This window comes from Phodopus roborovskii, unplaced genomic scaffold (genome assembly GCF_943737965.1).
Source record: "Phodopus roborovskii unplaced genomic scaffold, PHOROB, whole genome shotgun sequence".
Lineage (NCBI taxonomy): Eukaryota > Metazoa > Chordata > Mammalia > Rodentia > Cricetidae > Phodopus > Phodopus roborovskii.
Window position 1 is genome coordinate 24,232,344 of NW_026126416.1, and position 13,676 is coordinate 24,246,019.

A 13,676-nucleotide genomic window follows, 5' to 3' on the forward strand; every position below is an offset into this window, starting at 1 on the left:
TTATGCGGTGGCCACTGTTGGAGCCTGAGTCCTCTGAACAAAGACTCTGGTATGGGCTTTCACAAGATGGTCAGTGAATTCCTGACAAGGAGACTTGGTGAACACAGTCCCTTTCCAGAGGTCAGGGGTCAGGTAGCTGTAGGTTTTAGAGATGGCATCAAAGGTGGCCTTGGCAAAGTTGCCCAGGGTGGCAGGGCAGCCCCTGGCTGATGTGTAGCAGTCATCAATACCGGCCATCATCAGTAGCTTCTTAGGTGCAGGAGCAGAGACGATGCCAGTGCCTCTGGGGGCAGGGATGAGATGCACTAACACAGAGCCACAGCGGCCTGTCACTTTGCATGGAACAGTGTGGGGCTTGCCAATCTTGTTCCCCCAGTAGCCTCTCCACACAGGGACGATGGAAAGCTTGGCCAAGATGATGGCCACTCGGATAGCAGTGGCTACCTCCTTGGAGCACTTAACACCAAGACCAACATGACCGTTGTAGTCCCCAATAGCGACAAAAGCCTTGAACCCCGTCCACTGGCCAGCCCTTGTCTGTTTCTGAACTGGCATGATCTTTAGAACCTCATCCTTTAGAGATGCCCCCAGGAAAAAGTCAATAATCTCCGATTCCTTAATGGGCAGAGAGAAAAGGTAGATCTCCTCCAGGGACTTGATCTTCATGTCTTTAACCATTCGGCCCAGCTTGGTGACAGGGATCCACTCCTTGTCTTCGGCTTTACCTCCACGAGCCCAGCAGCCTCACCAAAACCATGGGCCCTGAGGCCGCTGTGCTGCCAAAGCCTCTAGGAAGCCACTACAGCCTCCTAATCCTGGGCCCCTGGGTCCTCCCAGTCCTCCTAAACCACCCCTTCTACTAGACCTTTCCCAGTGTGGTCTTGCCAGAGACCCCTGTTGGACACGCCTCTCCTCCCCCAAAGTCCTATCCTCTGCCCCATTTTATTTTACCTTTGCATCGTGCTGTTGTGTGTCTCTGTGGCGACCCTTATTGGATTTCATCCACCTCCCTATAGGCTGGCTCAGCCCAGAGGCTCGGTGGTTGTCTCTGGGGGAAAGATCCAAAGTTTAGCATGCTGAGATTAGCCACGGAGCAAGTTGCCATCATGATCTCCTCACTTGCGTTGATGGGGCAATGACAGGGCCCCATCCTATAAGGGTTAAATGAGTTCATATTACAATTGTTTTCCCTGGAGCTGCAGCCTTGGGACTTTCAACACTAAACAGTGGGATGTAAATCAGTATTATTAAATGTATAAAGTGATCTGTCCTAGCTCACCGAGTAAGGGATCACTAGAGCTCACATTTGAAGGCAGGTACCTCTCTTTACCAGCCTGTGCTGCAGTCACCACACTTGACAACCACCTCTTCAGCCACAACCCTCCACATCTGTGATTTTCCAGTGTGGGTGAACTTCAGATCCCCTAAAAAGATTGTTAAACATAGGTTCCAGAACCCCACCCCAGATTCAGTAGGTATCAAGGTAAAGTCTGAGAATCTGCAGTTTTAGCAAGGGCCTCAGGAAGCTGATGCGGTTGGTCTGGAGACCACACTGTGAGCTAAGACAGGCATGGTTTGTGAGCCCAACCCCAGCTTCCCTGTTGATGGCCACTTTGTTCTGGCCCTCTGGATTCTGTCTCCTTGTGGGAAGGCCAAGTTCAGGGCAACACCTTCTCAGAGATGGTAACAGTACTCCCAGGTGTGTGTAGGGGGCTGGGGGGGGGGGCTCTGACAGATCATTCGCCAGGCCCCCAGGGAGCCATGTGGTAATTAGTGCTTTCCCAGGAAAATAAGAGACTGAATCACTCAGCAGGCAAGCAAGCAGGCAGCAAGCAGACAGCAAGCTAGCCAGCCAGCCAGCTTGCCTACTCTTGCACTGAAGCTGGAAGCTCGTCAGGGGTGGGATGCACTGTCAGGCCTTAAACACTGTTCTCGGGCTCTGGGGATCTGGTATTACCCTGAGCCAGCCCAGCTGTGCTGAGCTGAGCCTTCCCCACAGGATGCTGAGGCAGAATACTGATTATAAATATCAAAAGACCTGGGTTCCAGGGCTGAGTGCCTAGTTAAGACTGCTAATCACAGCCAGCCTGTAGAAGCCCATGTCAGCCCAGCATGTCTGACTCCTCACTATGACTCTCTCACCTGGACACAACCCACCCCTTACAATCTTATCGCCCCCCTCCACAGGTGAGAAAACAGGAGGCAGAATTTAAGGTGCTTGCCCAAGGCACCAAAGTTGAAGGCTTCAGAGGCAGGCTTTAAAGTGGGAAGGGAATGCAAGGGTCCTCCTCTTCACCCCTGGCTTATGCTTTGCCCAGAGCTTGGGACACACCACAGGACCCTCTCTGGGTCTCCTCACCACTGAGCCTATAGCTGAATGGTATACACATCTTTCTGTGGTCCCGGCACTGAGCCTGCTGATAGGTCAGGACACACAGGTTCTGGTGAATGAAACAGCAAATGTCACACAGCTTTAGCTCTATTGATGGCTGACATAGCTCAGGGGCTGAGAGACATGGTTTGTTCCAGGGTCTGCCCACCATAGCTGCATGACCCTGAGTGGCTGTAAACCACTTTGGAATCAGGATTATTGGATGTGGGGATGGGAGAAGGGGGGGGCAAGACATAGACCCCTAAAATCTGTAAAGAGTGACATGAGACACCTCCTTCAGCCCCTTCTCCATTTTGATTGTGGTCACGGGATCTCTCAGGCATTTTTCCCTGGGGTCGCTTTACACATCTCTTTCTTCCTCCTTACTCATGGCCCCATTAGCCAATCTTCTTGGTTCTCTTTTTATAAGAAACCAAGAAACCACATCAGACGCTGCTCTGGCACCTGCCTTTCTCATATCCTCTCCCTCCTTTCTCCTTGTTCTTCATTAATTCAAACTTCTCAGAAGCCTTCCTCTTCAGTTTTGAAATGAAATCAGAAATTCTTGTGTAGTTCTAAAGGCCTCACACAGGCTCTGCTTGCTTCCCCATGATTCACCCCATCCCAGTCATGCTCAGGGCCTTTGCACACTCAGTGAGCCCCTGCCTCAGGGCCTTTGAATACTCAGTGAGCCCCTGCCTCAGGGCCTTTGCACACTCAGTGAGCCCCTGCCTCAGGGCCCTGAACACTCAGTGAGCCCCTGCCTCAGGGCCCTGAACACTCAGTGAGCCCCTGCCTCAGGGCCCTGAACACTCAGTGAGCCCCTGCCTCAGGGCCTTTGCACACTCAGCCCCTGCCTCAGGGCCCTGAACACTCAGTGAGCCCCTGCCTCAGGGCCCTGAATACTCAGTGAGCCCCTGCCTCAGGGCCTTTGAACACTCAGTGAGCCCCTGCCTCAGGGCCCTGAACACTCAGTGAGCCCCTGCCTCAGGGCCCTGAACACTCAGTGAGCCCCTGCCTCAGGGCCTTTGAATACTCAGTGAGCCCCTGCCTCAGGGCCTTTGTATTTGCTGTTGGCTGTGACAGTAACCCCCCTCTCCCCTTGTTTGTTCCAACCCTTCCTGCTCTACTCAGATGCAGTCTCCTCAGGAGAACTGCCTCAGCCATGCTGTCCCTTGCTTCCCACCACCTCATCCCCCCCCCCTCTTTTTCTCCCCTTGAGTACACTGACATTTTCTGGTGGCTTATAAATGTTCCATATTATGGGCTGGAATGACTCTGCCTTCACACTGGGGGCTCTGTGTAGACTCTTCCTTTATTCTTTATTCCCAAGTAGTTGGGCTGAGCCTGAACATAGGAAGGCCTCAAGAAGTAGCTGATGGCTTTGGAAGGAGTTGAGGAGGAAGCAGGAAGCTCTGTCTGTAAGGACACGGGCAGCTTCTCAGAGGGGCTGAGGTTGCTCTGTCCTGAGGGCGTGGTCCGGCCTGGCTTGTCCCAGGAACAGGTGTTTTTGTCTGACAGGCAAGGAGTCCAAGCCTCCCTTTGGTGTTCTATGGTTGGAGTATCGGTCTTTTCTACGGGACTTGCTTGAGCCTGAGGGAAAGCTTGAGACATACACCACTTCCTCTGTGTCAGTCTCTCTGTGTGCTTCGACAACGGCTTTTGAGGAACAATAGCCACACCAGGCCTGTATAGTGCTACTGCCCTTGGAGCAGAAAGTCTCCTCAGAATATCAACAGGAGCCTTCACCACACTTTTCTGTGTCCACTTGTCACTGCTCACTGAGCTATCAGGCTTCGTGAGGCGACAGACTCCCCAGACACCCTACTCAATTGGCATTAAAATCAGACCTTTTGGTACCATTCCCATCTCCACCTCTAGTTTCTACCAGGCTCTCTACTCCTAACCTCCTGCCCCAACTGTCCTCCACACCTGAGATTCCCCACCCAACACTATTGCTGTGCTCACCATAGGGAAAGCAGGGCTTCCCTAGCAGGACATGGGGAGGCAGAGCTGCTCTGATAAGAGTCGCTACTTGTTCCCCAGCAATCCATTATTTTTTTCTTTCTCAAGACAGGGTTTCTCTGTGTAGCCCTGGCTGTCCTAGAACTAGCTCTGTAGACCAGGCTGGCCTCCAACTCACAGAGGTCGTCTTGCCTCTACCTCTGAGCTCTGGGATTAAAGGCATGTGCCATTTCTACAGCTCTGAGAAATCCTAGGTCTACCTGTGTTCCAGCTGCTTCTGGGTTTCCAGGGTCTGACTGAAACTGTCCCCCTCCCCACCACTGTGCCACCACCCTGGAGTTTCCAAAGGGCCCAGTGTCAGGCAGTGTGCATGGTGGTTGTAAAATAATCTCTTGAATAAATGGGTAATGGCACTTACAGATGAAAAAAGTGGAGATTTTGCCATCTGTCATCTAGAGGACTTGGTGCAGTGCAACTGAAGTGTGTGTGTGTGTGTTTCTGAGTATGTAGCTGTGTCTCTGAACTTAATCGTATGTGTTTGCCCATGGGTATGACAAATATCTTTGTCTTTGTGTCTTTGTATGTCACTGTGGGTTGTGTGCCTGTATGTGGTTGTTTGCAGATGCGTGAAGACTATACACATATGTATATGTGCTGTCTGTTACATTTGTGTGCGATATTCATGCCTTTCTGGGTCTGTGTATGTGCATGTCTGGGACATTCTTTGATGGATCTTGCTATGTGTACTTCTGCCTTCTCCCCGCTCCCCCTCCCCCACCCTGTTCTCTTGGGAGAGCTGGAGTGCTGCTGTAACTTAGATTTACCTGGTTGGCAGGAAGAAGGGGTCCACACCCCTCCCCTCCAGCTAGAGGTGTTAATCACTGGGTTATATACAGATGGTAAATGTGTGGTTGCCAGGCCTAGAGGAGGGATGGTGGAGGGGGTTTGCAGATGTGAAAACACAGATACACAGAAGTCCGGAGGGAGAGGGAGAGAGAGGGAGGGAGTAGAGAGAGAGGGGCAATAAAGAGAGGGAGGGAGGGGGAGAACATGAATTTAGAAGTAGGATAGGCCTGCTTGCCTTTGGGTGCTGTGGGGTCAAGGTCTTTTCCTTAAGGATGGCTTTTACCAAGGGGAGGGGATAGATATGATGTTTCCCTTTCCCCAGTCACCATGGAGTTTTAGCGCCACAGGGCTATAGAATGAATGCTAAGGCATTTTAGGGCTGAGGGATTGTGCCATCCTCGGTCAGTGCAATTCTAGAACCACATTCAAGCACAGAACTCTTCCAGGGCTGGTGGTATCTTCAGCTGTGTCCTTCCCTTCCTTCTTGAGTCAGCCTTTCTTTGAATACAAGCATGGTCAGGGAGTGACTTTGGAAGCTCATCAGGCTCAGCCCCTGGCTCGCACAGGGCTATAGAGCAGTCCAGCTGGCTGGCAACTTCCTGGAGCTGGCAAACTAGAGTCCATTCTCACTGAATATGGCTTCTCACCTGAATGGTCTGCAGACTCATATTCATAGACTGTTCTTCCAGCCAACATGAGGGTGCCTGTGTTCCCAGAGTATGTTTGCAGTGGCTTAGCCACTGCAGGTGTATAGACAATAAAGGAATACGTATCATCCACAATGGAGGTTGAGTTACCCAACCCGAGGGCGGATGGCCAGCTAAGCAGGCAGACACATTTATCAGAATATCCATGGCATGGAGGAGGTTCCCTCCCTCTCCTCTACCTCCTTCCCTCTGTCCCTCTGTCCCTCCCTCCCTTCCTCCTTCCCTGCCTCTATTTCTCTCTCTCCCTCCCACCCTCCCACTGTCCCTCCTTCCCCCTCCCTCTGTCTTTCTTCTTTTATTAAAAGACAGTTCCATGTGGCTTAGGCTCACTTCAAGCTCATTATATAGCCATGAATGATCTTGAACTTTTAATTCTCCTGCCTCCATCTCCCAGGATCTAGGATTACACCAGCTTTTATGTGTTGCTGGAGATAGATCCCAGGGCCTTTTGCATGCTAGGCAAATAGTCTACCAACTGAGCCTCATCCCAAGACTTTCCTTCCTTCCTCCCTTCCTCCCTTCCTTCCTCCCTCCCTCCCTTCCTCCCTCCCTCCCTCTTTCCCTCTCTCCTTCCCTCCCCTTTCCCCTTTCCTCCCTTCCTGTTTCTTCTGATAGAAGCTTAAAAGACCAGAGGGTGGCCTTTCCCAGAGATCTTAGGAATCATCCCTGAGGTTAGTCACTGCTCTGGACTTTGACTGGATTTGCACTCCTCAGGGCTCACCAAGTTCTTTAGCATGGTGGCCCACTGGGCTCTGGCTGCTCTGCTAGCCTCCACCACCATGTCCAGTCCTTCCTTTGTGTGGATCTTTTGTTGCCTTTTCATGCTGCAAACCCTTATTCATTAGTAGAGTGAAAGCTCCCAGTTAATTCTAAGTGCCATCAGAGAAAGAGTGTAACATATTTAATTTGTAATTTCCCAGAGTTTTCAACATTTGCTACACAGGAGGCACTGAATAAATGTTTGTTGAATGACTGATTGATTGTGTCCATTAAATCGTCTTCATTTCTCCTTTGCAGTCTTGGTCCCATAAGCCCTTACAGGTGTTTTCCCAGGTCACACTGTCCCTAGGAGCATGTGTGGGTGGGAATCTTGGCAGGCATGAAAACCATGCAGATGACACTGGACAGATCGATTCTTCTACCTGTGGCATCCAGTTGGGACTGCTCCACATGCCTTTGTCTGGTGAGGTCATCCAGAGCCTGACTCTCAGGAAACACAGGCAATTGCCAGCAGCTCAGCATGGTGACTTGTAGTCCCCTGTTGATCTCAACTGTGAGTGCCAGGCCAACCCATTGGCAGCATCTGTTCCAGAGTCTAACTTGCAATTGCGCATTCCCAGGTTCTCACTGCTTAATATTTAATAAGCAGACAGCTGGCCTTCGCTTAAAGCCATTTAAGCACCTGATTACCTTTTATTTGAACTTGGCTTTGTGAGGTCTGGACTGCTTTGAGATTACACATGAAGCCAGTATCCTAAATCTGGTGTCAGCGTAGACCTCGACCATTGGGTGTTGGTAGAACACAGCCTACAGGCTTTTTGCTCTTGGGTGACCTTACAGGCAAGAGAGAGTTGGGGCAGCTCCAGATGGCCCCGCCTCTCCTCTGTGCCACAGGTCCATTTGGGCAGGGAGGAAAAGTGCTAGCAGGACCTTCCCTGACTCATATCCTAGCTGGATAAGGGGAAAGGGGGATTCCGCCTGGGCCGTTTCCCAACAGGAAAGGTGGTTCTATCCTGTACTGCTTGGCCACTAGTAGCCAGAACTAGTTTATGTAGATCTATCAATGCCATGGAGTTGGGTTCAGGTTGCCATGCCAGTTTACCCTGGCATAGGGCTGCGGATTCTTCCAGAAAAGGACACCAGGCAACAGTAATGCTCCTTGATGGCCATGCCACCACCTCCCACACCCACAAGGTCTGGGGATGCTGAGGTCAGCTCTGAAGCCTAAACTCTGCAGATTTGTTAGGTCAAGATGGAGAGGGTCCAGATGACCTGTGCAGTGTTGGGAAGGTTCAGGAAGCAAGAACATCAGTCTCTGCCATTGTCCCCCAAGGGTCCACAGGGTCAGGAAACAGACTTCAGAGTCTGCTCTCAGCGGATGTGGGGAGAGGTGCTGTTGGAATTCACCCCTGGGAACACAGCTTCCCTGAGCCCAGGGAGAACTTCACAGGGTCAGAAGACTCAGTTACTGGTTCTTGCTCTTTCCTCATAAGCCCATTTGTTTTGGGAGAGTCCCTGTCGCATACACTGCAAATGTCAGGCAGCCTCATGGCCCAGCCCTCTCCAGAAAATGCCTCTGTTCCCTTCTGTTCTCCACTCCTTAGTCAACTGGTCTGACAGATCTCAGAGCCTGTGTCTTGGTGGAGTCTACAAATGGCACTGGTAATGAGCTGCAGGGCTGGTGTCTTCACTGGATGGTGCCTGTAAACATCACCGTGTTCAGGAATGGATGATACTTACCGAGCACTCACGTTCTGTACGTAAGCTGCATGCTGGGTGAGCAATTGTCCGCATACATCTCCTTCAATCCCGGCCATCCTAGCTCTCCTTTTTCCTTGTTCTGTCATCATTCCCAGATGCAGGTGGCACCTTTAGGATGCTGCCCTGCTCCAACCCCATCCCCATTGCCCCCGAACTACCACCTTCATCAACCACCACCTGAGCTTCTTAGCTCTTCTGCCTCTATCCCCACCCCTCCAACCCACCCCTTACCAACAGCCAGGAGGGCTTAGAACCACTTGAAGTTAAGCCCAGATTCTACATCTAATGCTGCTTCCAAGGGCCTCCTTCTACTCCATCCTCAACTGTATGGCATAATCTTCTCTTCCTAATGTGCTTCAGCCACACTGACCTTCTTCTCCTCGGATGAGTCTGTGGAGGCCAACCCAGGGCCTTTCCATGACTACTGTCGGTCCCTTGAGCCTATGTTGCAATGTCACAGTCCATCATTATTCTGTAAAACACCCCTTCCTGGCATGAGCTTCTTGCCTGGCTCCAAATTTTATAGTTCCTGTCACCTTCTGATACTTTTCTTATATTTGTTTAATTGTTCATGTGCCAACCCCCATGCAAACTTCCCTTAGAGTGGAACTTTAGGTCACAATGTTTGCTGTTGGATCCTCAGGACCTAGAAAGTGCCTGGCACATTGCAGGGAACGTATGGAGTTTGTTAAAGGACTGTGAATGTGGCCTAGGAATAGATGATATGGTAGCATTATCCCAATTTACAGAAAGTCTGGCAAAGCGAAGTGCAATTTACCACCTCAAAAAGAATGAAGTCAGCTCCAGCCCTTGTCTCTGTGGCTCGGCGCCCAAACTGTGATTCATCTCTTTGTATCACCCCCACCAAAGCCGAGGTAACACCATGGGAGAGGGAGCAGGATTATAAAAACCGGAGGATGGCAAGGAGTTCAGCAAAATGCTGTCTTCTGGATATAACGTAGCTATTGCAATCCTGAACACACAGTCGCTCTGGTTACCACCACAAGACCTGAGCACAACAAGAAAGACAGGAGAGTAGGAGGGAAACCAGTTAGGAAGAGAAAGGGGGTCAGCAGGGGCGGAGTAATGAGGGTGAATATGATCATGACACATTACATACAGGCATATAGTTGTAAAATTTATATATACACATAAATTAAAATTCCACTAGTTAACTAACTTTAAAAAGCTCTGTCAGGACACATGCTGGTACTGGTACATCTTGGGTCTCTGTCCTGGGGCTGGGCCTGGGTGTCTGCTCCTATGGAGGATGTGGGCTTCCGAAAACCCTGGGCCATTCTCAGAGACGGTCTTTGACACGCAGCTAATGAAATAACAAGGCACTTTAACCATTATCTGATGGTAATATCTTTTGTCACCAGGCTAGCTCTACAACTCTGATACTACAAACTGGTCCCAGGCCCCTCCTCTAGGTTCCAGCGAGCCTAGAGCCCCCTCCATTTTCTCACCTTCCACTTCCTCATCTTCCTCATGGACCCCACCAGTTCAGCAAGATTGCTGCTGCTGGGCAATGAAGGGGAGGGCGGTCAGAGGTACTCTGTGGCACAGTGATAGGCAAGGAGTGATCCGATCTCACAGAGAGATGTACAGGAAACACTCAGTGTCCGCAGGGCTGGGGTTCACTCGCTGCAGTCATTAGCATATTCAATTGCCACATGGTTCCATGCGATTTGGACAACCCCCTGTGCAGAGGCAGAGGTGAAAGGCACCTGCCTGTAGGCAGCCTTCAAGTGGGCCCTGAACATGTACCTGGTAGCTTATGGTATCAATCCCTTAACTGTGTGATTCTTAGAGGCCAGCAGGGCTGATGGCCCTTCCCCACTTATCTCTCAAAGATGCAGAAAGGAGAGAAGATGGACGTGCTGGTAGTAGGCAATGCGGGTGCCTGGTAGGGGCCAAAGCTGGCACTGGGACCTGCCAGAAGGTCACTTTGTTGCCCCTAGCCTTAAAGGTCCTGCTTGACTTCAGCCCAGGGACCGCCCACTTCTAATAGGACTTGATCCTGGATACACATCCCAGGCCCAGACTCAGCACACCTACCTTCTAGCTCCCCCTGCCAGACACTCCGGCTTGTTTCTAAGATCGCCCCAAACCTATGTGCCTGCTTCCTTCTGGGCAACCCCTGCTATTCTGCCTCAGCAGTGCCTCTCGCTGTCATTGCTCAGTTGGATCCTGCCAGCCTTTGGGACCTGCATCTTTCTGCCTTCAGTCTCTGTTCCAGTGAAGACAGGCTGTGCCCCTGTGGTAGGGACAAGACTGTGCCTTCCACACTTCAAGGACTCCTCTGATGTCTCTGGGGTGTGAACCAGCCCTTCAGCCTCCATGTCACCAAGATCTGCTCTAGTCTATGTGACTGTCACATGGTGCCTCTGGGAACATAACTACAGCTTTGTATAGCTACTCCCTTTGCAGAGAGCATCATTCTCCCCATGCCTGCCCAGGTCTTCCCTGTCTGTGAGACCAACGCTCAGGGGTCTCATTTAAAGATTTTCATTGGACTCCTTCCCCCCACCCCCTCTCTCCTTCCCTTCTTTCTTTCTTTTCGCTTTATTTATTTAATTTTATATACATATATGAATAAGTGTTTTGCCTGCATGTGTGTGTACATACAACATAAGGTCAGAGGAGGGCCTTGAAGCCCCTGGAACTAGTGTTAAAAAATGGTTATGAGCTGCAGTGTGGAGGCTGTGAACAAACCCAGGTCCTCTGCAGGAGCAACAAGTGCTCTAAACCGTGGAGTCATCCCCCCAAGCCCCATCAGGCTCCTTTCTATTGGCTAGGGACCCCTTGTACCTCCCCAGCCCATGCAGAGCGCCTTCCTTGGGGCATGTCCCCTTGAATGTCAACTATGTTGTTTTCTTTTTCCACTAGACCGTGGGCTTCAGAATGAAGTGATAGGCTTCCACAGTAAGTTGACAGGCTCTGGGACCAGCCTCCACCTAGGGTCATAACCTGGCTCTGCCATGGTCTCCTAGAGCAACTTCATGCAGCTGTTCTCATTTGCTAAATGGAGGAAGAAAAGTGTCATCTCCTGGGAGGAGTTGTAGAGAGGATGCAGTGAGTGTGAAAACTTCAGAGAAATCGTAGCACATAGAACCTGCTGACTAAGCACATTTTCATGGCTGCCTCCAGATCCCACGTGGACAGCCCCCACAAAGGACCTGTTTACTCGACAAATGAAAAGTTAGTTCTGCTGTATCACAACGGTCTCTAGGTGATTCTAAAACTCAGGCATGTTGCAGAACCAGTGAGGATCATGTAAAACAAAGGTAGACTAGCTGTGACAGTTAATGCAGATTGCCAACTAGACAGGGTCTAGAATCACCTTTGATTCTGTCTGTGTCTCTGTCTGTGTCTGTCTGTCTGTCTGTCTCTCTCTCTCTCTCTCTCTCTCTCTCTCTCTCTGTGTGTGTGTGTGTGTGTGTGTGTGTGTGTGTGTGTGTGTGAAGGTATTTCTCCACGTGGATTATTGAGATGAGGCGAACCATTCCAACTGTGGGCAGCACCATCCTACTGATTAGAGCTCCAGAGTGAGTAAAAAGAACACAGCTGCGTGCCAACTTCATCTCTCTCTGTGTGTCCTAACACAATGTGACCAGTCACCTCATGCTCCTGCCACCACAATTTTCTGGCTTGGGAAATGGAAGATTATAGCCAAAAGAACCAGCCCCTTCCTTAAGTTGCTTTTGTCAGAGCAACAAAAAAAGTAACTAATATGTAAGCCAAATCCATTAGGGATGGACCCCGGCTGAGCCTTTTAGAAAGCTTTTGGTGCCATATTGGATACAGATGCTTTACCCCTGGGTGTAGAGCACTACTATGGATGATAAGTGAATCTTTGCCATAGCAACCTGAACCCTGAGGAGCCTATCCAGGGGACCCCTACAGATGATGGTTGGAGTGCGGTCTGAGAATGAAGAATTCTCTTCCAGTTAGAGGGTGCAGGCGGTCCCCCTGCCTGGGTTTGTCTTCTCTGGGTTGCTTTCAGTAAGAGCTTTATTTTGTACTGATGGAGTCTAGCACTTGTTTGGGGCCAGCACCTGCATACAAATGCTAAGAGCAGTGGCCTGCTCTGGTTTTCTGTCCTTGCCAAGCCCTAGGCTGTGAGTTCTCAGTGGGGTGTGGAAATCCTGGGACTCCTATGAGGCTGGGACCACCATGCCTGTCCAGCAGGAAGCAGCCTTCCTGGGGTCCCTTTGAGACTGAGTGTCCCCATGAGAGAGTGGCTTCTGGAAGGCCTTCAGGGAACTTGGGAACTACTGGGACAATTGAAGGCTGTTTGGGGGGAATGAAGTTGGCAGGGACCTGGCACTCAGCTTTGAGCCCCTGCACAGCTTTGCCAAGGCTAGGCCTGGTTTCCCATTGCCTGTCAGCTCCAGGGTGCTAGAAAAAAAGGCCCATGGAATTCAGTGCCCTTCTCCACAGTCTTCTATATAGGAGGAAGGCTGCACGAAGCCCATTTGTATAGTTGTGAAGCCTAGGCTTTGCTGTCTGGATGACTGGGGAGCAGGTATGCTTTAAACCAACCTGGTCACCAGATGGCTACAGAGACAGGGCTTCCCTTCTGAGCTGCCAAGGGTATGCATAGGCCATGGAAGCACAGAGGTCTGGCATGAGCTTCTATGGGCTTGCTAACTCCGGGTGGCCTTAGTCAAGTGCCTTGGCTGGGACACAACAGTGAATGAAACAAAGCCTCCCCCTTCTGCTGCAAGAGGCTGGGAGTGGGAGCTGGTGACAGTGCAAGGGAGAAAAACACAGGCTGAGTGGCATCCAGGGTGGTGGCAAAGGACCAGTTTCTGCCGGGATGCCAAGGAGGTCTCTAAGCAGAGCTATGGGGAGGAAAGGCTTCCAGGCCGAGGGAGCTGCATGTACAAAACTTCTGAGCAGGGTCAGGTCCTGCCTGTTAGAGGAGCCCCAGAGGCCAGTGTGGTTGAGCAGAGAGCGAAAGAGGGCAGGCTCAGCAGGAGCCTTCACTGGCTCCATCACATCAGAACCACAGATGGGAAACAACAAAGACAAGTTAGAGAAATGGTTGAAGGCCAAACATTTGGTGACTGGGGGGACCTGGGAGGACACCCTTTCAGTGTGATGGTCAGGCTCACCAATGCTGTGTTGCTTAAATGCTGACATAAAGGGAAGGCTCCTGGGTAAGACCAGCCCACTGGGTGCTGGTTGTTTCCCCTCTTATCTGTAAGCATATTTAGCAAGTGGGCACTCGACTTTCCTAGGTCTCAGCCGCTTATCTGTGAACTCCCTGTCAGATGGTTGGCTGGGAGAACGAACCT

General features: G+C 50.9%; 1 protein-coding gene across 1 annotated transcript; it reads right to left on the reverse strand.

Annotated features, from left to right (window-relative positions):
- LOC127221466 (40S ribosomal protein S2-like) lies at positions 1–693 on the reverse strand. The gene has a single exon (XM_051183418.1). It carries the CDS (start codon positions 676–678, stop codon positions 1–3), a length of 678 nt encoding a protein of 225 aa, XP_051039375.1. The 5' UTR covers positions 679–693.
- Positions 694–13,676: the final 12,983 nt, after the last annotated feature.

Excerpts from the sequence above, each read along its gene's own strand:
- LOC127221466 (XM_051183418.1), bottom strand. The coding sequence starts at position 678 with ATGGTTAAAGACATGAAGATCAAGTCCCTGGAGGAGATCTACCTTTTC.